This window comes from Equus przewalskii, chromosome 15, assembly GCF_037783145.1.
Source record: "Equus przewalskii isolate Varuska chromosome 15, EquPr2, whole genome shotgun sequence".
Lineage (NCBI taxonomy): Eukaryota > Metazoa > Chordata > Mammalia > Perissodactyla > Equidae > Equus > Equus przewalskii.
The window spans coordinates 24720763-24745081 of record NC_091845.1 but is presented as its reverse complement, the minus strand read 5'-3'; the positions used below and the strand labels follow the sequence as shown (position 1 = coordinate 24745081).

The 24319-nt window shown below is 39.1% G+C and overlaps 1 protein-coding gene across 3 annotated transcripts in view; it reads left to right on the top strand.

The window, feature by feature from the left end:
• Positions 1 to 245: 245 nt before the first annotated feature.
• Positions 246 to 24319, top strand: part of SLC25A26 (solute carrier family 25 member 26) — a 149462-nt gene continuing 125388 nt past the window's right edge. Inside the window, exons 1-3 of one of the 3 annotated variants that reach the window (XM_070576866.1) lie at positions 246 to 613; positions 9461 to 9617; positions 13420 to 13529. In XM_070576866.1, the coding sequence (XP_070432967.1) occupies positions 581 to 613; positions 9461 to 9617; positions 13420 to 13529 (300 nt within the window). In that variant the 5' untranslated portion in view covers positions 246 to 580. Of the gene's footprint in view, positions 614 to 738; positions 927 to 9460; positions 9618 to 13419; positions 13530 to 24319 lie in introns of those variants that run through there. The other 2 variants (XM_070576867.1, XM_070576868.1) reach the window with 2 other exon arrangements.

The window sequence follows — 24319 nt, the reverse complement described above, 5'->3', positions numbered from 1 at the left end:
TAAGGAAACTCTTGAAATGGTTTTCTATATCTTTATTTAATAATCTTCTCATAATGAATCTGTTTTATAGAAATTGAGACGGAATTTGCACAGATAAAATCAAGAAATAAACCAAAAAGAAAAAACAGACAGGAAGCCACAAGCCTCGCCCCCTGAAACTAATCCTGCCCCTCCACGACCCCTCCCTCCACTATAGCCACGCCTCTTTGGGGCTTACACTTTTAGCTTCTCCCGGCTCTCACTGCGGGACTCCCTGCTCCGGGATCCCAGCCGAGGCTCATTTGCTCGCGAGAGTTCCTCCATCTAGCCGAATCACAAGGCGGGGGCCGGAAACGGTGGCAGAGAAGACTCGCGAGACTTGGTTCGATCGCCTCCTCTCCGGCCCCGCCCCTCTGTCCTGGCGCTCCTTGGGGGTCCAGCGTCCCAGATTGCACGTGTAGTTGTTGTGGTTCGCCCTCACGTGGCCACGGAAGTGCGCGCGCCACAGGACCCGCCTCCAAGATGGCGGCCCCCAGTGCGTGGGGCCGTGATCCTGCTCTGCTCAGCCTCGAATTATAGCCCTGACGCTGTCTCCTGGGCCATGGACCAGCCTGGCTTCACGACCTCGCTGGTGGTGAGTGCGGGCCGGTAGGGTGGGTGCTCGGAGTGCCGGAGTCCGGCGCTGGGGCTCCTGGGAATTTCTCTGCACGAGCACTTTCTTCCGGTTTTGCGTCCTGGGCTGTCCTCCGGTCATCGGTCACCAGGTCTGGGAGGAAGCGCGTGGCTCCTGGGCGGCCGCCGGGCATCTTGTCAAGACCATGTGTTTCCTACCCTGGACACCAGAAAGAGATGGGGGACTGGAGGAGGGGTACTTACTGTCTTCCGCACGACGATTTATATATGTATATATGTAGCCACATTCTGGAGAACTTGGGAATTAAAGAAATGTATGTAGCAAAACAAACGCTTACTCAGATCACTCAGAGCCTTCTTGTCCAAAACTGTAGTTCTCTTTTTGCTGTATCTTTTTTAGTCTCAGAAAATGACATCCATTCGTTTCATTTGGTATATAATGAATCTGCTTATTTTGCTTCCAACCATTCTTCTAGGCTTTGGGTATATTGATGAGCACAAATACCTGCGCTGTGGAGCCAGTAAGACAGTAGTGCTTAGTTCCTTAGAAAACTACGAGAATCAACACATTTTAACATCAAAAAGCAAGAACAGGAAAAAATCCTTTGATAAATATTTTGAAGCCTCCCTTATGGCAGGTGTAGTGGGGGATACTAGGTACAGCAGTGAACAAGACAGACATTGGCTGCCTAGGTTTTCATTGTGGGAAAGTAGCACAGGCACACAATAAACAAAAAACGTTTAAAAAGCTTCTTAGGAGAAATGGGAGCCCAGAGAAATTTCTTCATTTAATTATCAACTGTTTGTCGTTGCAGGTGTTGGAGATAACATGGTGAACAAGATAGACCTGCCCACATGGGTCAGGTGGAGACAGAGTAGTAAAATGACTGTTGTGTTAAATGATTTGAGGGCTAGTTTCAGAGTGTTTTGTAAAGATGTGGAAGGGGACCCTTAGCCATACTTTTAGGATGATGGTTTTAAATCTCGATTTGTTGAGATTTATATGAGTTAGGTTTTAGAGATGCAAAGAAATAAGTTTCCACTTTCAAGGATTTTTCCTGTCTAGCTGATGAAACAGGCGGAGTAGTTTTGACAGTTAACATTGCTATGCCAGGACCTGGGGTAAGCTCTTTACATGCATCATCTCATTTAATTCTGACGAACAATTGATGACTTATCTTACTTTTCCAAATGAGGGAACTGAGAGACTGAGAGGTTAGGTAACGTGTCTAAAGTCACGCAGGTGAGATCCATTTCATGTGTGTTAAGTGTGGGAGCTTAGATGCCAACCCAGGCAGTGTAATATGGGATCCCATGACCTTAGCTGCTCCTTGATAGTGTCTCTGAAGTCAGCAACAGCGGCAGTTGCTAAAAACAGGTGAGTGCCAGAGTTAACACAAAAACAGTGGTTTTAAAATTTATTCAAAATTTATTCAAGTATGGTACATATGCAGAAAGGTATACTTTTTTTTTTTTTACAATGTAGTTTCAGAGGCTAAAATGAGGATCAATGGGTACAAGTTTGAAGGAAGTTAGATTTCATTCCAGTTACAGACAAATCATCTTACTAATTCAGCACAGTTTATCTGCCATGTATTCTGTCCACCAGCCACTGTGATAGCCCTTGGAGAAACAGTGGTGAGCAAACCAAAGCCATTTGATAAGTCTTGTGAAAGAAATGAACTGAGGTGGGATAGAGAGAGAATAATGTTGGAGAACCTGCTTTAGATGGAATGACCCCAGAAGGCCCTGAGGAGGTGACATTTAAGCTAAGACCTAAAAGATAGGAAGGGGCAAGACATTTTGTTGAGCAGAGGGGAAAGTTCAGAGGGAGCAGCAAGTGAGAAAACCCCAGGTGGAAAGAGCTTAGAATGTTAAAGTGGTGGCTGAGGCCTCATGGGTTAGGGTAGTGTGGTAGTGGATGATATTGGAGAGAGAGAGTGGGCCAGCTGAGGGGAGTCTTTGTGGGCCACGGAAAGGAATTTGGATGTTATTTGAAGCATAATGGAAGCCATTGAAGGTTTTATGATCAAAGTAGTCCAGAAGTGGAGCGGCCATTTTTTAAGGTTGGGAATATCTTTGAGGCGGACTGAGTACTCTTGAGGGAGTTCTCATTTGCTCACTACTGTGTTACCAGTGCCTGACACTTTGTAGGTACTCAACACTGCCTGTTGAATGAGTGAATAAAAGGTAGGCCTCGATGTTTGCTCAAGTCTTGAAAGTCATAGTCTCAGGATTAAATGAGATGATGTCAGATATGCAGTCCAGAGCGTGGCTTGTAGCAGATATTTAAATGTTCCCTTCCTAAAGCTTCATGAGGGGGATTGAAAGGCTGTAGAGCTGAAGAAGGGGAGAGCCTCTGGAATGCTAGCTTTCGTTTGGAGCACACAGCAGGTTATTCAGAAAAAGACCTTCAAAGAGTATATTGATTGGTGCATGCTTTTAGGAAAGCAGTTTGAAACTAAGAATTAGCAACCTGAAGATAAGCCACTTAAAGATGAAACAAAAGAGGCATGGTTAGGTAAACGATGGTAGATGCATTTCACGGACTATTCAGGGGCCATTAGCAATAGTGCTTTTGAAGAGTATGTGCTTTAATAACATGGAAAATGATTGAGATAAAGAAAAAATGCAACACTGTACATATGTACATCTGTTCATGCCTAATTAAAACTACATAAAAATGCTATTCCATTCATTTAAGAAAAGCTATATTGAAATTCTCCAAGATAATATGAAATAATTTTGATAGTAACATTACTTTTTCATTTTTTTAATACAAAAAAGTACTTTAGATTTTTAAAAATAGCCCACCCTGTATCACATGTCTTTTCCTTCCTACCTGACTCCTCTTTCCCCTTTAGTAAGTATTTAATTATTTCATTGACCTTGTATTTCATCTATTTATCTGGCTTGTTACTTACATGAAACCAAAAACTTCCCTTCTGCAGTTAGTTTTAACCAGTCTTTTTTTGTTTTTGAGGAAGATTAGCCCTGAGCTAACTGCTGCCAATCCTCCTCTTTTTGCTGAGGAAGACTGGCCCTGAGCTAACATCCGTGCTCATCCTGCTCTACTTTATATGTGGGAAGCTTACCACAGCATGGCGTGGCAAGTGGTGCCATGTCCGCACCTGTGATCCAAACCGGCAAACCTCGGGCTGCTGAAGTGGAACATGCACACTTAACTGCTGCACCACCGGGCCAGCCCCTTAACCAGTCTTAAGTTACGAAACTGCTGGCCCTCCAGGACCACTTCAACTGACCCCATCTCTTATCAACAGAGTGATTAAGAATTGCCTTTTAGGGGGCTGGCCCAGAGCCATAGCAGTTAAGTTTCCATGCCCCAGGGTTGGCTGGTTTGGATCCTGGGCACAGACCTATGCACCGCTTATCAAGCCATGCTGAGGCAGGTGTCCTGCATATAAAATAGAGGAAGATGGGCACACATGTTAGCTCAGGGCCAATCTTCCTCAGCAAAAAGAGGAGGAGTGGTGGCAGATGTTAGCTCAGGACTAATCTTTTTCTTCTTCAAAAAAGAATTGCCTTTTAGGAGATCTGCAAAGTCACATAGCCAGGGAATGCACAAAAGAAGAAATCTTGAAATGACCTCAGAACCAAAGATCCTCCTTCCCACGGAACCCAAGGACTGGGATACAACTGAAACTTGAAAGTCAGACTCTTATCAGAAACGATTGGTCCCTCATTCAGGAAGATCCGGTGTTAAAATTACTTCCCCACCTCATAAAAAATGTTTAGAACCTCTTCGTAAATGTTTAGAACCCTGCCATAAATGTTTAAAACCTTACCATAAATGCTTGAGGCCTGCCAATCAAAACTGGTTCTACCAGTGTTTCTTTGTGCCAGCCTGTTTTCCTTAACCTCTTAAGTTTTGCCCCAAATCCTGAATCAGGGAGACAGATCTGAGGGCACCTGCCCCCTGTTCTCCTTGCAGATCCATCTTGCAGAATAAAGCTGATCTCTTTCCCAAAGGCTGATGCCATAATTAATTGCTTGTTTATGCACATCAGGCAAGTGAACCACAATTTTGTGCAGTAATCGTGACAGGTGAAAGAACTTTAGAAGTGTGGGTGCTATGCAGTGTAAATTACAGGCAGTCCTGGCTTTGCCTGGTAGCATGGAACTGTAAAAATGAATGTGCAAGCGGAAATCATGCACAGTGGTCTAGTAATTGATGAGAAAAATTATGATTATTTCATGGCCCTTAAAATTCTTGTTAAAATGTTAAAAATTCTCTTACGTCAGTTGTAAATGTATAGGGAATTGAAAAAAATAGTAAAACTAATATTTAGTACATTGTAATTTAAAACATTAGGACATTAAGAATTGTTTTCTTTGTAAAAAAATGTATCAAAAGTAGTTTGACCGGTACTACTTCTAGTTGTTTAACTTATGACACAGAACAACCATCTTTTTTATGCCTTGGCAAACTTGCCTTCTAAATTTGGATCAGCTCCATTTTATCCTGTGTGCTTTCAAAGTTGTGAAGTATCTCTGAGAGTTCCATTAATGTGCAGACTTTTGCTGGCGTAACTTCCGTTTTATCCTCCCTGTTACAATCACTTTCCTCATTTATGTTGTTAAGTTTGCCTTCACGAATTTCCTCTGGCTGCCTGTTAAGTCTCTCGAAGACAGCAGTGTCAATCTTCCCGTAGCCAGCTGTTTCTTCTCTAACTGCATTTATGTTTGATTTGAATTTCACTTTCAGTATTACCACTTTTCGTTTATTTGCTGCCTTTTCATCTTTAGTGGCCAATTCCCTCTTTCAGTTATCCCTTTTTGTACAGTGTCACTGTGGTAAGTGAGATTTGAACCAGGGCGTTGGAGGACTCGGGTTACTTGTGATGGCTGAAATTCATGCATGTGGGTACCATTTTTTTTCTTTCCCCTTAGGGAGGGGGTTCTGAAGAAGCTTTTTCATAATGCTCAGGTTGTGTCTTCTCACTGGCCCTGCCCTTCTCCTGAGAACCACTGGCAGAAGGGGACTTGAGGGGAGTGGGGTGGGTTATGCTGCCCAGGCTTTTTAGGTGGGATGAGGAAAAGAAGATAAGAATGAAATATTGGACATACTTTTAAGGGAAGTTTTCAATGTTCTTTGTTCCATTTCTTTCTTTTTGGAAGGTTGCCTCATTGTCTTCAATCTAGAGTAAAGGGAAGTTAGTGTCTAACAATGAAGCATTATCTCCAAATCTGTAAGGAATTGGGAATTGTGCTTCATGTTCTTAAGGTTGCTTTTTGTGACTTGTTTTTTTTGGCATTTAAGTTAGAGCGAGCAGGTCTTCCTTTTTTGCTTGTTTTTGTGTTGAGCAGGCAGTCTCCTAGACACAAGTATATTCTCAATCTTTTTTTTTTAAAGAGGCGTGGTTTTTATTTTATTTTCAGTTATTTTATTTATTTAGAGGAAAATTAGCCCTGAGCTAACATCTGCTGCCAATCCTCCTGTTTTTGCTGAGGAAGACTGGCCCTGAGCTAACATCCATGCCCATCTTCCTCTACTTTATATGTGGGACGCCTGCCACAGCATGGCTTGCCAAGTGGTGCCATGTCCGCACCTGGAATCCCAACCAGGAAATCCTGGGCCGCCTGAACAGAATGTGCGCACTTAACCGTTGTGCCACTCGGCTGCAATTTTGATCAGTCAGTGGAGCGTGCAGGGCACCGTTGGAGATCACCAGCCATCTAGGACCACAGTTGGGAACCATTGCTGTGTTGGAGGCATTTCTTCTGCATCTCAAGTACCAGGAGATGGGCATACCTTTCCTTTCTCATTTTTCTTTCAGTATAAGAGAGAGTACTGGAAAAGTTTTAGTATTTGATAATGTAGTTGTAAATGACTTGTTAGTGTGCTTTTGTTACCACTTTCAAACCAAATGCTATGTGTTCAAGTCAAATATAAATTTTTTTAAAAAGATTTTATTTTTTTCCCTTTTTCTCCCCAGAGCCCCCCGGTACATAGTTGTATATTCTTCGTTGTGGGTCCTTCTAGTTGTGGCATGTGGGACGCTGCCTCAGTGTGGTTTGATGACCAGTGCCATGTCCGTGCCCAGGATTTGAACCAACGAAACACTGGGCCACCTGCAGCAGAGCGAGCGAACTTAACCACTCGGCCACGGGGCCAGCCCCAAGTCAAATATAAATTTTAAATATTAAATTTTTTAAGATACAGACAGAATTTAAGTAATGTTAATGAAATGCCAGATAGAGGAAAGATAAAAGTTGCACCCACAGTTTTTCCACCTTCACAAATTAAGTATCTTTTACCTGTTAAACCAGACATGTTTGCTGGAGTAAGGCTTGATGATTTTGTGAGTTTTGTTCTGTTTCTTTGAATTTTGTTTAGTTTTTAGCTTAGGATTTTCAGTGTAAGCTACCATAAGTCTTGAAAGTAATCATTTGCCTGATAGCCCTTTGATAAATGATTGTAAATGAAGCAAACTTCTCAGGCTAAAGAATAAAAGAATTTGGTAGAATTCCTCCTAATTCAACTGATGTTGGCTTGTATATTTTGTGCATAACTATGTACAAAACAATATTGATGTAAAATTATAAGCATTACTTAGAGTTTTAAATTGGAAATATGTTGCTGTGTTGCTAAATATATAAGATTCTTATTCTTCTTCCTGTTCTCTGTTAACTGGTTTTTTTTTTCAGTCTCATGAATTTAAACGATGTTTGAATTATAGAAGTTTGAAATCCACAGAAGCAATTAGTAACTTTTGATTCATGTTTTACTAGATAAGTAGATGGAATCTGGTCGTTTTATTCTCAGAAGATAAGAATTCTGATGAAAGAAGGGGTTGAGAATCAATGCATGCAAAGTAGCCAAATAGATAAAAAGAGTAATTAACTTATTGATTAAAATTTAGCAGTAGATAGCAAGCATCTCTCTGAACACTCTCCTAAGATTAAAGAGAAAATTAGAATGAAGTGCAGCGTGTTTTTAAAGAATGCAGTCATATCAGACATTCTCACCAGGATTTTAGTTCTCCTTGTGTTTTGAGAAAATGAAGAGGCAGGCAAAATATTTTATTTACATACTGAATTCTATAAAATCCTTTAAAAATAAGTGAGAAGAATGTGGAAAAGCATTGACTTTTTTTTCCTTTTACTTTCCTATATTACTTATGAGCTTTTCCCCAAGACTTAGAAAAGGCCACCTTAGTATCCAGAAAGAAACCCCACATTGTGTTTTATTTGTTTACGGCATCTTGTGATTCTCTACCGCACATCTCTGTGTTTCTTTGGTGACATCTTTGTAGGTGGTTTGCAGAGTACACCTTCATGGTCTTTGAGGTTCTGTCATGTCTTTCAGGCTGATCGTGTAAGATTCCTGCTTATGGCAGTGTACCTTTCTAGTGTAAACTAATTTTTAATAATTTACCTACGCTAGTTAATTATTGGGTTTCTCATCAGAGTAATTTATTTTCCCAGTGAACTCTTGCACTGGTTTTATGGTGAGTGGTGTGTCGAGCAGACAGTAATGGCTGGGTACTACCCTTTGTACCACCTGAGCATTTTGTACCCCCAAAGGATAGAAACAACTGATCAGTTTGAACTTTGCCTGTGTGTTTGAATAACGTTGGTTCTTCTTCTGTGTCATGGAATATATAGTTTTTAATGTATATTTTTACCTTTTGAATAGGTAATATATTCACATGACTCAAAATTCAAATGTTAGGACAAGTGAACAATTCAGTTTACAAATTGCTGTGTGGGAACCACAGTGAGAGTCTTTGGCACTCTCTTTGTAGCTCTTTCATCATCTTACGGTAAACGGGTTTTGATTCATGTCTTTAAATGATGCCTTTAGGCCTTGCATATTGACTTTTCTTGGACAATGTCTTTGAGTTCATATTTTTCTGAATTTCTCTTTGCTTTGACTTAGGTGTAATCAGCCTTAAAATATTCCACATATGCTCCACTGTAATCGTGAAGTGCAAACTTAGTTTTTAAAGTGCAGTTTCTCCAAAGCAACGTGATAACTCTTGGGGTGTGCCAAGTTTTGGCCAGGTTGTAATGTCCTCCAGGAATTTAACTCTTTTTTTCGCCCCTGTTTATTCACTTAATTTAAAAATTATCAAGGAATTTTCAAATATACGCAAAGTGGAAAGAATACGATAGGAACCCTTAGATGTGTGACTCTTAAAATACAGATCTAGATTCACAAGGATCGTTACCTGTTCCAAAATGTAAGTCTGCAAAAAAATATTCTTACTGCAGATTCACTACTCATCAGTTGAAAATATAAAAATATGACATTTGGTCTGATATGGAAAGATCACCAGTTTATCATTAAGTGGAAAAAATAAGCTGCAGCACAATGCATATTGTCTGCACCTTTTATTTTTTCAAAAAAGGAGAATAAAATACATATTTGTATTTGCTTGTCTATGTTTAAAGCCACTTTGGAAGGATTCAGTAAGAAACCAGTAAAAGTGCTTGTCTGAGTTATTAGGAGCTGGGAAGGAGATTTGGAATTCTTTACCTTTCTTTGTTTGTTTGTTTACCTTTTTGACCATGTGAAGGTATTAAAAGTGAATTTAAAATTTATATAAAATTAATTCGTTAGAAAATTCATTTTAAAAGGGAAAATTATTAAAAAATTTACAACTTGAAAATGTAGGGCAATAATGGTTGTTTCCCCCTGAAATTCTCTAGGTTTAGGTAGAAGGTCCTTTGACTCTGCTAAATAGTCTGTGGACTGATAGTATAAGAAATATGCTTTAAAGACTACCTTCTTCTTATTCCTGTTCCCAAATGCCAGAGAGCTTATTTTACTGTAACCTTATTTTCCTTTTTCTCCTATTTTTGTCTTTTTTTTTTTTTAAAGGCTGGTGGGTTAGCAGGTGTCTCTGTTGACTTGATATTATTTCCTCTGGATACCATTAAAACCCGGCTGCAGAGTCCCCAAGGATTTAATAAGGCTGGTGGTTTTCGTGGAATATATGCTGGCGTTCCTTCTGCTGCTATTGGATCCTTTCCTAATGGTAAAAATTATATTGATATTCTCACTGCTATAAAGCCAAGATAATGAGATTTATTTTCAGAGTGGTATTGGTGTTACCCCATATAGAATTCCTTATGTGCTGTGGCTTATTTTCTGAATTTGCTTTCTATTTGTTAACCCATTACTTTTGAATCAGCTAGTGCTATAGATCCCATTCCACTGTATTTGTAATAGAAAAAGTATGAGCAATCTTTTAAAAATGGTTTTTGGTATTAAAATTCCCAGTTAGAATCCTTAAAGTATTATTCTGCCATTGATTGTGACACCTTTGAATGGTGGTTCTCAACCTTGCCTGCATGTTGAAATCTCTTGGGAAGCTTTAAAAAATACTAATGCCTGTGTCATCACAAGAAGTGGTGGTCTGGGCTTTGCCTGGGTATCAGGGGATTTCGTAGCTTCCCAGGTGATTCCATTGTGAAGCTGAGTTTAACAACTGTATCCTTGGAGATTCTTTGGGAGCAGATGAACCTGAGAGTCATCAAACATTTCTGTATTAACTAAATTGCTTTTAGGTGATGCAACTGATTCCCACTCACCTCCTCCTGGATAACCTCCTTCCAGTGTCTTGCTTTTGTTTTGAGTTTGATGTCTCATTATGTGATTTATGGCCCTCTTATTCTTTAATCAATATAATGTGTTTTATTTTATCCACTTGTTGGTATACTTTTTTCGGATACTTATCTCATTTTAATTATTTACTGATGCTTTGAGTGGCACTCAAAAGCAAACCAAGCAAACAAAAAACCACCACTACCATCACCACCAAAAACAACACCAATATCACCACCATGAACATCACCACCACACCACCAACAATGCCAACACCAATATCACCACCACCACCACCAAGAACACCACCACCAACACTACCACCACCACCACAATGACAACACCACCACCAGCAACACCAACGCCACCAACATAAACCGCCAGCACCAATACCACCACCACTACCAACAACAACAATGACAACAATTCCATCACCACCACCACCACCAACAGCAATAACACTACCACCACCACCATGACAACACCACCACCACTACCACCGTGACATCAACACTACCACCAGCAACACCCCCACTAGCAACACCAATAACACTACCACCCTCACCCCCACCGCTCTAGGAGATTTTTAAGTTCTGTCGTTTTTTCTTTTTTCTCAGGGTATTTCCTGAGAAATTCATGTTACCTTTACACTTAAATGTCCGTCTGTGTCCATCTGTGAGCACAGCATTCACATAAAGATTTGTAGTGCAAAGAGAAAAAATAGTGTTTTCATCTTTCTGTTTCTCTATCTCCTCTTCCCACTCCTCCAGCAGTCCTTAGAATAGTAAACTGTTTTGAGGTTATCCTTGAATGTTTGTTTGTCTTAATACTTTCAGTAATTGATTATAGCAAGTTATTATTGAGCACCCACTCCATGCCAAGTATAGCTCTATATGTGCGAGAGGGGCAGTGGTTCCTAAATTTGACCACATTGCAATCATCTGATTACCTGAAGTGAATAAATGAGTACTATTGCCTGTATCCCACTTCCAGAGATTGTGATTTCATTGGAGTGAAGTGTGGCATGGGCATTGGAGGGTTAAAAAAAAAATCCGCAGGTGATTTTAATGGGCAGACAAATTTGGGAACCTCTAAATCAGGGAATTGCAAAGGAATACGTTACTAGGTCCCTATCTTTTGGTCATCAGTTTTTAGGGTGTCTCTCTCATTGTTCTAAAGATCTTTTTCCCTTACTTGTTGTATTTAAGAGTTATTGTTGGTAGATGTAGTGTTAGTGATGGTCTATACGGTACATGGTGCCACATTAAGCTCACAGGACTGTTTTAGGTTCTTGCCAGCAGGAGTTTGCCTACAGAATGTGGTTTCGAGCCTTGTGTGTGCGGGAAAGTGGTGTTCTTCTTGCCCTGCTTTTCTTTTTGCCATCCCCAGAACATCAGTGAATATCAGATGCTGGATAAAAAGTGCCAGGGTTTCAGAAATGGCCTTTTGGTTTATCTGCACGTTTTTGGTGAATTGAAATTTTCTGTGTGGCACTTTATTTTTCTTTAGCTACTGGTTAAGGTTCTAGTCTGAGTACCGTACACCAGTGTAACCTCGGTGGCTGAAACTTTTTTGAGAATGTATTCTGCAGGGGTGAGGAGTTGGGGGTGGAGGGGACTGAAGGTCGAAAGAAGAGACAAAAAGACTAGTATTCAGGATCTATTTAGAAGGGAATGTAGCGAAACCATAGTGTGTGTGTGTGTTTGTTTTAAACAGCTGGAAAAGACTGTAGGTATCAGATTGCCCAACCCCCCTTCTTTGTTATAACTTGCCCCGAGACTCACTTAGAACCTTACTGTGCCATCATTTCCAGTTAGCGGGGGCTTTATTGGATGTCACTCAGGAGAGTGTTGAGACTTACATTTCCAAAGGGCTTTGTCTATCACAAAAGTAGCAATAAAGTCTGACCTGGTTGAGGTGGTTAACCATGCAAACCTAGAAACTTTTAGCACTCTGTTCTCCCTTCTCCCAGGAGGTCGGGGTGGGAAGATGGAATGTGTAGCAGGCAGAACTTATAGCTGAATGCAGCTGGAGATTTAGTGTACAGTTAGTGAGTGGGCCAAAGCAAGAAAAGCCTAATTAAGAACCACAAGTGGAAACAGGGACCTATGTTAACTTTTAAAATGGCTTACGTTGGTCATGACTCATCTGGGAACAATATGCCTCCTCATTGGCCTGGTGTTTGTTAGCTGCTGAGGAGGGTTTACGAGCTTGTTGACTTTAACTAGGGAGAACTGATTTTCACTATCAAACTCTTTTCTTGAGTGTTTCAGACTTGACTGTGATGTGTTCAAGTGTCCTTCAAAAGGTGAATTTGCCATTCATTTATCTTTCATGCTTTATCTTTTATGTAAGTGATAAACATATTTTGATTAACAGTACATGGAAAGTCTTAAAGCCCTCTTGTGCAGCTAAGATTAGTTCATGGTCATAGGGGTAGGCTTTTAGAGATTTTGACTTCCAGTCTTAATTAAATAGTTGATAGTTTCTTTGATGGAAAGGTGAGTTGATGTAGTAAAAAGTAGCCATGGTTATTTTGAGTAATCAGCAATACAACATTATGAAATAGACATTTTATTCAGTTAAAAAATATATTTGCAATTTTAACTTGTTCATGGATTAGTGTGGCTGATTGTTTTATGTAAAGATATTTTAGATCACAGAAATTCATATCCTTTTCTAGAACGCTTACCAGAAAATGTTAAGTGACTTGTCAGTACAAAATGGTAAATGCTGGGTTTGCTGTTAGGCTCCCTCAGAGCAAGGATCATGTCTTCTCCATTTTTGTTAAGTCCAAGGTTGGGCATATAACATGGTCTTAGTAAATTCTGCAAGAGCAAGGGAAGAAGGGGGCTGGCCCCGTGGCCGAGTGGTTAAGTTCGCGCGCTCCGCTGCAGGCGGCCCAGTGTTTCGTTGGTTCGAATCCTGGGCGCGGACATGGCACTGCTCATCAGACCACGCTGAGGCAGCGTCCCACATGCCACAACTAGAAGGACCCACAACGAAGAGTATGCAACTATGTACTGGGGGGCTTTGGGGAGAAAAAGGGAAAAAATAAAATCTTTAAAAAAAAAAAAAAAAAAAAGACAAGGGAAGAAGAGAATACATGTTTAACTATTATCTTTGTTATCTCATAATTTAATAGTTGGAGTCTTTTTTTTGTGAAACATATTTCTTAAGAGTTTGAATATATATTTAAACTTTGTGAAAGACTGGCTTGTTTTAAATTTCAGCTGCTGCCTTTTTTATCACCTATGAATATGTGAAATGGTTTTTGCACACTGATTCATCTTCATATTTGATGCCTGTAAAGCATATGTTGGCTGCCTCTGTTGGAGAAGTGGTAAGTAACAAGTTATGTATATAAAATACTTCAGAAGTGCAAATCATGTATCTTCCATACAGATATTACTTTATTTCATTTTTAAACAGATAATTCTTTTTTAAATTATGGAAGTCATAAAGCCCAATAAATGTAAGTGGATTAAACATAATAGGTGAGTCTAGACAGTATGAGAGAAAAATCCAGCTATGTGCTAAACAAGAGACATTCCTAAAACATAATTATACAGAAAGAATAAAATTAAAGAGATGGAAGAAAATATCCATGCAAATTGTGATGGCTTTGTGCTGTGTCAACATAGTTGAGCTGGAACTCCAATTCCTAGAACTCCCTTTCCAGGATGGTTCCAGGTTAGGCTGGCTACAAGAGAAATTTGCACAAGATTTGTAAGCTGGAAGTGAAGCAGCAGTTGTGTTTATGCTCAGAAGGTTGATGTAGGGTCAGGCACTGTTGCAGTTCATTCTCCTCATCACTGATCTGTTGGCTTCAGGCAGCAGCCAGGTCTGTAGCTCCTCCAGCTCCCACTGCTCTTCTTTTTCAGCTTCTCTAAGTTCTCAGATGTGTAGGCTCTGTGGCGAAGGGTGCCAGTTTATACTGCAGGTCACCCACATCATTAAGATTGGTGAGAGATAGATGTGAGTTCCAGTTTGTCCTTAACTCTTTCCCATTTCACATCCATCTTTCCTTGCTGTCTGCCTGCCCTCTGATTTCTATCCCAGCACTAGATGGAGAAGTGACACTTCTACATAAACTGCTTAACCAGCTCCCACAATTACTGTTCATATCCCTGTAATAACTCCTTTTTTGTTTGTTTTTAGGATGATTAGCCCTGAGCTAACTGCTGCCAATCCTCCTCTTCTGCTGAGGAAGACTGGCCCTGAGCTAACATCCGTGCCCATCTTCCTCTCCTTTATATGTGGGACGCCTACCACAGCATGGCTTTTGCCAAGTGGTGTCATGTCTGCACCCGGGATCCGAACTGGCAAACCCCAGGCTGCTAAAGCGGAATGTGCAAACTTAATTGCTGTGCCTCTGGGCCGGCCCCTATAATAACTCCTTATTCTTATCATTCTTAGGGGTTCTACTTCTCTGGTCAACCCTAACTGATACAGAAATATTAACTGAAAGAGAGCTGATAGAGTAATGTTAGTATCAAACAAAAAAGACTTGAATAAAAAAACAGAGACCATTGTTTAATGATGTAAGTAACAGTTCTCCTGGTAGATGTAATAAATCTGAACCTGGACTAAATAGCATGGTCTCAAAATATAAACCAAAAAAATTGCCAGGATTAGAAGGAGAAATGAATTAAACTATAATCTTCATTGGAGATAATTCACATCTCTCTGTCAAAGTCTTAAGACAGACAGGCATAAACTTGTTAAGACCATAGAAGACTTGAACATCACAATGGCAGCAGTGGTCTAATGGATATGCACAGAGCTCTGCACCTAACCATTAAAGATTGTTCTTTTTTCAAAGTGTACTTGGAAATGCTTATGACCCAAAAGTCTACAAAGCAACTTTCAACAAATAGTGTCTAGCCAAGTCATATAGATGATTTGGTGTCTGATTATAATGAAGTAAATTTAGAAAGCAATGACAAAAAGATAGGCATACCATCCCTACCATGTGTTTAAAAGATTCTCTCTCTCTCTCGTAAATAATTCATGAGCCAAAAATGAAGTCATAATTAAGTGATAAAATATTTGTAATAAAAAATAACACAGGGTTTTTTTCCCCCCCAAACTAACACAGAGAAGAGTATACCAATAAAGTAGTATTCCCCTACTCTCCTCACTGACTCACCTTTTCCCCAGCCACTCCTGCCTAATACTAAAGGACAGTCTCTATTAAAATTATTTTTATGGGGGGGTGGCCCCGTGGCCGAGTGGTTGGGTTCGCACGCTCCGCTGCAGGCGGCCCAGTGTTTCGTTGGTTCAAGTCCTGGGCGTGGACATGGCACTGCTCATCAAGCCACGCTGAGGCGGCGTCCCACATGCCACAGCTGGAGGGACCCACAACAAAGACTATACAGCTGTGTACTGGGGGGCTTTGGGGAGAAAAAGGAAAAAAATAAAATCTTTAAAAAAAAAACCAAAAACCTAGGAAAAAAAAATTATTTTTATGGGGCTAGCCCAGTGGCACAGCGGTTAAGTGCACACATTCCACTTTGGCGGCCCGGGGTTCTCTGGTTCAGATCCCGGGTGTGGACATGGCAGTGCTTGACAAGCCATGCTGTGGTAGGCGTCCCACATATAAAGTAGAGGAAGAAGGAAGATGGGCACGGATGTTAGCTCAGGGCCAGTCTTCCTCAGCAAAAAGAGGAAGATTGGCAGCAGATGTTAGCTCAGGGCTAATTTTCCTCAAAAAAAAAAATTATTCTTGTGTATCCATCCAGAAATTGTCTATTCTTTACTATTGTTATTTTCAAATCATATGATGTGGTATGTATGCAGTCTCAATCAGCCCAGAACCTTGTTATGGGCAGGGTACATTAACAGGAATGGACAACAAAGGAAGAGAAGGGTCTCAGTTTATGAGCTTTTTATCATTTTATCAAGTAATATATATTTTTTCTGTTTAGAAAAGTAGTGGTATATATTTATGTTAGGAAATGTGAAAAGTGAATCAGCCTGTATAAGATTTATATAAAAAACAATAATATATTGTGGTTTTGTTTTCTATGCACTATTTTCCTTTAGAAAATTTAGGTGAGAATCTACAAACTGTTTTGTAATCTAATTTTTCACTTGAGAATATAGTGAATGGGAGTGATGAGAGGAGAGAAATCCTGAAAGAAAAGTAGGAGTAAAAATAATTTTAAGAAAACAATTAAAAAAAATTAACAGCTGTACTGAGAAGTAATTAATATACCATATAATTCACCCATTTAAAGCGTACAGTTCAATGGTTTTTAGTATATTCACCGAGTTGTGCAACCAGCACCACAGTCAATTTTAGAACATTGTCCTCACCCCACAAAGAAACCTGGTACCCATTAGCAGTCACTCCCTATTTCCCCCATCTGTCCCCTGCTAGGCAACCACTAATCTACTTTTTGTCTCTATAGATTTGCCTATTCTGGACATTTCTTATAAATGAAATCCTTCAATATGTAGACTTTTGTGACTGGCTTCTTTTACTTAGCATAATATTTTCAAGGTTTCGTCCGTGTTGTAGCTTATTATCACAACTTCATTCCTTTTTTTTTTTTTCTTTTCCTTTTTCTCCCAAAGCCCCCCGGTACATAGTTGTGTATTTTTAGTTGTGGATCCTTCTAGTTGTGGCATGTGGGACACCGCCTCAGCATGGCTTGACGAGCAGTGCCATGTCTGCGCCCAGGATTTGAACCAGCGAAATCCTGGGCCGCCAAATCAGAGCACGCGAACTTAACCACTTGGCCACGGGGCTGGCCCCAGAACTTCATTCCTTTTAATTGCCAAAAAACATTCTCTTTATGCTTTTCTCAGTTGATGGACATTTGGATTGCATTCACGTTTTGGCTGTTATGCATAATGCTGCCATGAGCATTTATGTACAAGTTTTTGTGTTGACGTATGTTTTCAGTTCTTGTGGAACTGTACCTAGAAGTGGAATTATTGGGCATATGCTAACTTTATATTTAACCCTTTGAGGAACTGGCCAGACTGTTTTCTAAAGTGGCTGCACCATTTTATATTCTACCAGCAATGTATAAGGGTTCCAATTTCTGCATTTCCTTGCCACCACTTGGTATTATTGCTAACAAACAGATGTTCAGTGGCATCGTACTGTGATTTTGATTTTCATTTCCCTGATACCTAATGATTTTGAGCATCTTTTCATATGCTAATCGGTTATTTGCATATCTTTCGAGAAATATCTGTTCAGATCCTTTGTTCATTCTTTAACTGGGTTGTCTTTTTGTTACTGAGTTGTAGGAGTTCTTAACATATTCTAGATACAAGTCTCTTACTGGACATATGATTTACAAAACTTTTCTCCATTCTGTACGTTATCTTTTCACTTTCTTAATGGCTTCCTTTGAAGCACAAGTTTTTAATTTTGATGATATCCAATTTATATGTTTTATCTTACATTGCTTGTGTTTTGGTGTCATATCTAAGAAACCATTGCCTAATCCGAGATCATGAATATTTATACCTATGTTTTCGTCCAAGAATTTTACAGTTTTAACTCTTAAATTTGGGTCTTTGATCCATTTTGAGTTAATTTTTGTATCTGGTATGAGGTAGTGGTCTAACTTCATTCTTTGCATGTGAATATCCAGTTGACCCAGCACCATTTGTTGAAAAGACTGCCATTTGTCCATTGAATGGCCTTGGCACCCTTGTCAAAAACTAGTTGACCGTAAACGTGAAGGTTTATTTGTGGACTCTCAATTCTATTCTATTGATCTATATGTCTATCCTTATGCTAGTACCGCCCAGTCTTGATTACTGCAGCTTTGTAGTACATTTTGAAATCAGAAGTAGGAGTCTTCCAGCTTTGGTCTTCTCTATCAAGATTGTTTTGCCCATTCTGGGTTTGCATTTCCATGTGAATTTTAGAATTAGCTTCTTAATTTCTGCAAAAAAGACAACTGAGATTTTGATAAGGATTGCATTGAATCTGCAAATTAATTTGGAGGATATTCCTGTCTTAACAATAGTAAATTTTCCATTCCATAAACATGGGCTGTCTTTCCATTTATTTAGGTCTTTAATTTATTTCAAGAATGTTTTGTTGTTTAAGTCTAAGTTTTGCCCTTCTTTTGTTAAATTTATTCCTAAGTAATTTATTCTTTTTGATGCTATCATAAATGGACATTTTTTTCTTAATTTCATTTTCCGTTAGCTTGTTGCTATTGTATAGAAATAAGTTGATTTTTGTATATTAATCTTGTATTCTGCAACTTTCCTGAACTTCTTCATTAAAGTTGTTTAGTGGACTTCTTAGGATTTTCTAAATACAGATCATATCATCTGCCGATAGAGATAGTCGTACTTCTTTCTTTCCAATCTGTGTGTCTTTTCTTGCTTAATTGTCCTGGCTAAAACCTCTAGTATAAAGTTGAATAGGAATGGCAAGAGGAGACATTCTTATCTTGTTTCTGATCTTAGGGAGAAAGTATTTAGTGTTGCACCACTGAAGTATGATGTTAGCTGTGAGCTTTTCGTAGATGCCCCTTTTCAAGTTGAAGAAGTTGCCTTCTATTCCTAGTTTGTTGAGTGAATTTTTTTTTTATCATGAAGGTGTGAATTTTGTCAGTGCTTTTTGTTCATCTATTGAGATAATCACATGGTTTTGTTCTTTATTTTACTGATATGGTGTATTACATTAACTGATTTTCAAATGTTAAATCACTCTTGCATCCCTGGGATGTATCTCACTTGATCATGGTGTATAATGCTATTCCGTTGAGGACTTTTGCTTCTTTATTCATAAGGGATACTGGTCTGTAGTTATCTTTTCTTGTGTTTTTTGCTGGTTTTGATATCAAGATAAAACTGGCCTCATAGAATGAGTTGGGAAGTATTTAAGATAATTTCTTTAAAAATTATTTTAAAGAAATGCAGTCAAACTAATTACATCATTTTGATTGATCAAAACATGTCAGGTTATAATATGTCTGGAAAACCCAGGAGAAAGGGAATTATGGAGGAAGTAGTTTCAGTTATAAAGAAAAGCAAGTATCTCCCTGTTCTTGTGACAGTTGAGTTGTTGGGGTTATGATGTTTGATTTGGAAAAAAGATGACCTCTAGTTCTCTTTGGTATTTTTGCATTTTTAAAATTTATTTATTGATATATCTAGGATATGTAAGACTTTATCCTTTCCCATTACTGTAAGATGAATTTCTTGATCTAAAAAATATGTTGTGTGGTTCCTTAAAGAGAATGTTGAAAGAAATTAGCCTGAGAGACATTAAATTCACTGAAGTATTTTTTATAAAACTTCCTTTGACATTGGTTTAAAAATGGTTTTGCAGAGCCCAAGTTAATTCTGGATTTAAAAAAAAATTGCCTTCACAATTTATGGAATTATAAAAGTAATGGGACTAACAATATATTGATTTTTGAGTAGAAAGAACATAAAGCAATACTTCCTTTTATGAGCCATAGAACCATTTAGGAATATAGTGAAACCTATGGCCGTCTCTCCAGTAGAGTGAACGTGTGGACATTTTGCATATAATTTCTGGGGGTTTTTATTCCTTCCATCCATGGATTTTCATTCCCCTCCACTTTTACCCGAAGTAAGAACTTCAGTGCTTGAATCCTATCTGAAAATTAGCTTAAACTGCAATTTAGAAGTACTTTATACTTAATTAAAAAAAATCTTTTAACTTATTAGCCTAGGTTTAGATTGTTTTTCATGATTCTGTTCTGACGTTATAACCTCGTTAAGTGCAGTTATTTTTGAGTATGTGTACTAAAGAATAACAAATTGTATGTGAGAGTTTCAGTGTCTCTCAGGTTGTGAAAAATTCTCTCCTTATAACAGCTGTTGCCTCTCTGTTTTAGAATTGCAGGTTGCTTTGATTAAGTTTAAATATATTCTCATAATTCAATATTTGGTTTACATTTTCTAGTATGTTGCTGAAAACAAGCAGCAGAAAGAACTTGGCCACTTATTTCATTCCACATAGGGCTGTCTTGCCAGCAAACTAGTTTGCCATGTGAAAGACAAGCTTTCTTCAATTTATAAACTTTCCGTAGCTTAGACTTACCAAGAATATATAAGGTCATATGGTAAGGCAAATTGATAGCTGTTAGATTACTCATGTTAATGATATATCTTTTTATTTGTGGAAAATACTGTATGTTCTAATACTTTAATATCTGCAACTGACATTTTAAAAGTATTGGAACCTTTTTAATATAATATTCTTTGTGTGAACTGTTGGGCATAGGAGGTGGTGTAGGTAGACTTTAGTTAGGAAACAAGTATCTATAAGACTGGAAATATACAATTCTAGGATGTTATCTTTATTGCATCTCTTAGGATTTCCATGGTCCCTTAGTCTATAAGGCCTAATGTCAGATGCCTTTTTATAGTTTCTGTGATGCCTGGAGAACTTTATGAGGAGAACTGATCAGCAGCAGGTACAAAGATTGACTTCACAGGCGAAAGAGCTCTTGTTGACTTTTAATTGATTTTAAATTCAGTTAGAGTTTAATATGCTGAAAAAATGGTCACGTTTACGAAGTTTGTGAAAATGTTGGTTCTGATGCTTCAGTTATCTTTGAACTTTCTTAAAAAACTTCCTAAAGCCATTCAATATCCGTTTTCTCAGTAAATGCTTAAGAATTGTACATACCACTGCCTGATTTAGTAACTCGTTTTAGTTTCATAGAGCATAAACTTTTGGTTTCAGATTCCTACAGCGAAGTTGCTAAAAGTAAGAGAAAGAAAGAAAGGTGACTTTAGGAGAAGCGAATTTTCGTAGATAACAAAAAGGAATAGAAAACAAAAACGTTTATATCTGTCAATGGTTAGAAAGGTGTGGAGTGCTAGAGAAAATAAGCTATAGTTTAGTGTAGTCATTGTTCTGTAACACATTTGCTTTGACATGAGATTATATTGCAGATTCCTTAGAAACAATATTGAATGTGTCCACAATTACTTTATTGTAGCAACTATAAGTGTGTGAAAGAAACCTAGAAACAAAAGAACACTGCCATAATAACCATTCCCTGTAGCAGCAGCTTGATTGAAACTTAATGATGAATCAATAAAACTATAATTACAACCTTCTACCTTATGTTTGTAATTTGGAATACAGTAAAATCGATCAAATAAGATTTAATATGTAATAACAGTAAGAAGAGTCCCATTTGTGCCATTTTTATTAGGAAGTTTGCTGTACCAAATCTCTAAATCCCTACCTCAATTATTTTACAGCTCAGTTTTCATCAGACACAGAAAAAGCCCTGTGAGAAGCAGACTCTGTAATTAGATCAGAAGGTTTGGGGCAGGTTTGCAGGTTTACTTTAACACAACAGATGCTAGCAGTGATTTCTTTTTTCAAGGATTTAAGATGAGACTTTTCCTGGGTCTTCTCCATCTTTTGTCCTTAGTTCATGTTGTTTTCAGAAATGAAAGAATATTGATATTTCTTTGCAGCCAAAAGCAGCCACTGTGAATTTAATGTTTGCATGGGTGACATGTGTGGATATCCTCACACACATAGATGCTAGTGGGTTATCTTTTTCAGTCCCATTCTAACTTGGGATTGAGAAAGTTTGGAAATACATTATATCGTGTTTTGTAAATGCTCTTCTGACAGCTTCTAACAGTACTTGTGCACACAACAGTGTGGCCCAGGGAGCAGCTACGGTAGAATCAATTGCCTGGGCAGCTGGTTACAAATGAAGATTTTTGGAGATGGTGCCGGGGGCCCTGCATTTTAAACACGATTCCTAGATGGTTCTGGTGCTCAGTGATATTTAAGCACTACTGATTTAGCGTTATCAAGATTTTTGATTTGTACCCCAGTACTAAATATTTTTACTGAATTGACTCAGCAGTCCCATCCATAAGAATGTTTTAGTAGGTGCAGAACACGAGGAGTGCTACTCGCTGATCAAAGGTGTGACTCCTTTTGTCTTCCTCAGAATTACATACTTTTGGACTTACTAAAAAATCCTAGTTTAATAAACTGGTTAGTTTTGAGGGTGGCAGCATACTCAGACATGTAGATTTGTATTTTGAAGTTAGAGTGAGCATTCCCATCAGCTCTGACGTTTTCTTGAAGGCTCATGCCGTTGAAGAGCCTTGAAAGCGAAGGCAACTTATACTACAGTTCAGCTCCTCTAGCAACTACGGAGGTCAGTGGACCAACTTTGTACTGCAGCCCCCTGCAGTATGTTAAATATCAGCATATGGCTGGAGCACGAAAATTTTATTAGGCTTCGCCACTGAATTGGCTACTTGGAGGATTAGATGCATTGATGCTGTCAGGAGTGTTTATCAGCTACAAAGCACGATGCACATGTTACTTATCATTGTGTTTTCCCTAGTGGGGATTTGAGTTATTTTTGATTATGCTGTTACTATCATGTTTTAAAATGTATTTATAGTGTTTTTCATGGGCTTTACTGGCCTTTTCTAAGAAGAACCGCTGAGCGAGATAATAGAAGAAGGGTTGACAACTTTTGATATTAGTTTACCTTTTGAAGTAATCATGATAGATTTTGAAATATCCATAAATTAGTACAGATTAAGTCTCATTTGCGTTGTGGGAGTATTTCGCCAGACTCTCATGCAGTTGTATAGTCGGGTCATGGAAGGTAGGCTGAGTAGCCAGTAAGATGGCTGCCCCTGAAGTGCAGTGTAGTTATTAAGTCAGAAGGAAGCTCACTCTAATGCTGCAGGGGAAATGGCTTGTCTATGTAGAGAGATACATGAAGGCAGAAGTATCCAGATACTGCTAGGAAATTTGTTGTACGATTAGAAGCTGAAACCAAACTGTCAGATACCTAATAACGTGCAGATGAGTGCTTTTCTTTGTGATACATCTAAGCAGATGCCTGTGCTAGGGGGGCCTTCTGCCCTGTTCTCCTGTTTATTTTTCAGTATGCCTGGGAACCTTTTTTCACTTCAGGATGTTAAGTACGCAAGGAAGAGAGACTTTTTAATTTCTTCTTAGGAATTCTAAACTATAAGAATTACACAAAAAATTATCTCCAGAATATAAAAAATAACCTGCTTTCCATTGCCTTTCTTTAGAGTTTTTCCTATCTATGTCCTTTCCTCACTGGGACTTCTTTGATTCCTTGTATATGGGCTGCTTTTGTTAAGCTCTTAGTTTCCTCTACCACTTTTGTTGTCTTTAACTGGCAGTGTGGATTTAGATCTGAAAACCTTAATATGTTGTAGGCATTGAGGATAAAATGACAAGACCAGATACTGCCTTTAGGAGGCTCGCAGTCTAGACGTGGAGATGGCCCTGTTAGTGTGTATGTACACTAAAGTGTTACAGGTATTTTAAGAAAAGTCAGTACAGGTGCAGTGAGAGCCTGAAGTTAAGGAATGGGCAGTGTTGTCTGCACTGGAGCGGATGGATGCGTTTTGACTCGGGAAAGGCTTCGTAGAATAACTAATCTTTGAGCTGCGTTTTAGAAGATGATTGATTGTTAGGTGGGTGGGTGCAAGGAAGGCTTTTGAACTTATGAAAAGCCGTTGTTAGACACTTTCAGCTTCCCAATGGAGCACAAGTGTGACTGGGTCATCATGGAATGAAGCGGGGTTGGGTGTGCTAGAGAGCCCTGCCTGCTGTGGTGAGGGGTTTGGCTATTTTCCTTTGAAGGGCTGAGCAGAAGAGCAACGTTGGTTGGTATTTTAAGAGCTACCCCCCTGGCAGCTGAGTGGAGGTAGATGTGGTGTGTGAATGGAGGGGAGGAGACTGTTAGAGAAATCCCAAGGAGAGAGAGATGATTAGAGCCTCGATTAAGGCAGGGGCAAGGCGATGCAGAGGGAGAAGGTGAGTTCAAGAGAATCGGTGTAGAGATGGTAGTTCTTTTAAAAGCCCTTCCAGCAACATTCCTTCAGTGTATGTTTCATCGTGGATGCCTTTGTCACTATGTTGTGTCTCTGTGTGTTGTGCACATGCTTAAACTCTCCAACAGAGTCCACTGAGCAAAGTTCAGTAAGCGCACCCCAGCTTGCTGGCCGTCCTCACCCTCGAGCCTGAGCTAATGCCCAGAAAGGGCAAGAGGAGAGAGAGACAGGGTCAGGGCTTGGCAAGACCCATGTGTGGTGATGATCCAGCATGTAGTTATTCATTTAAAGTACAAACATGAA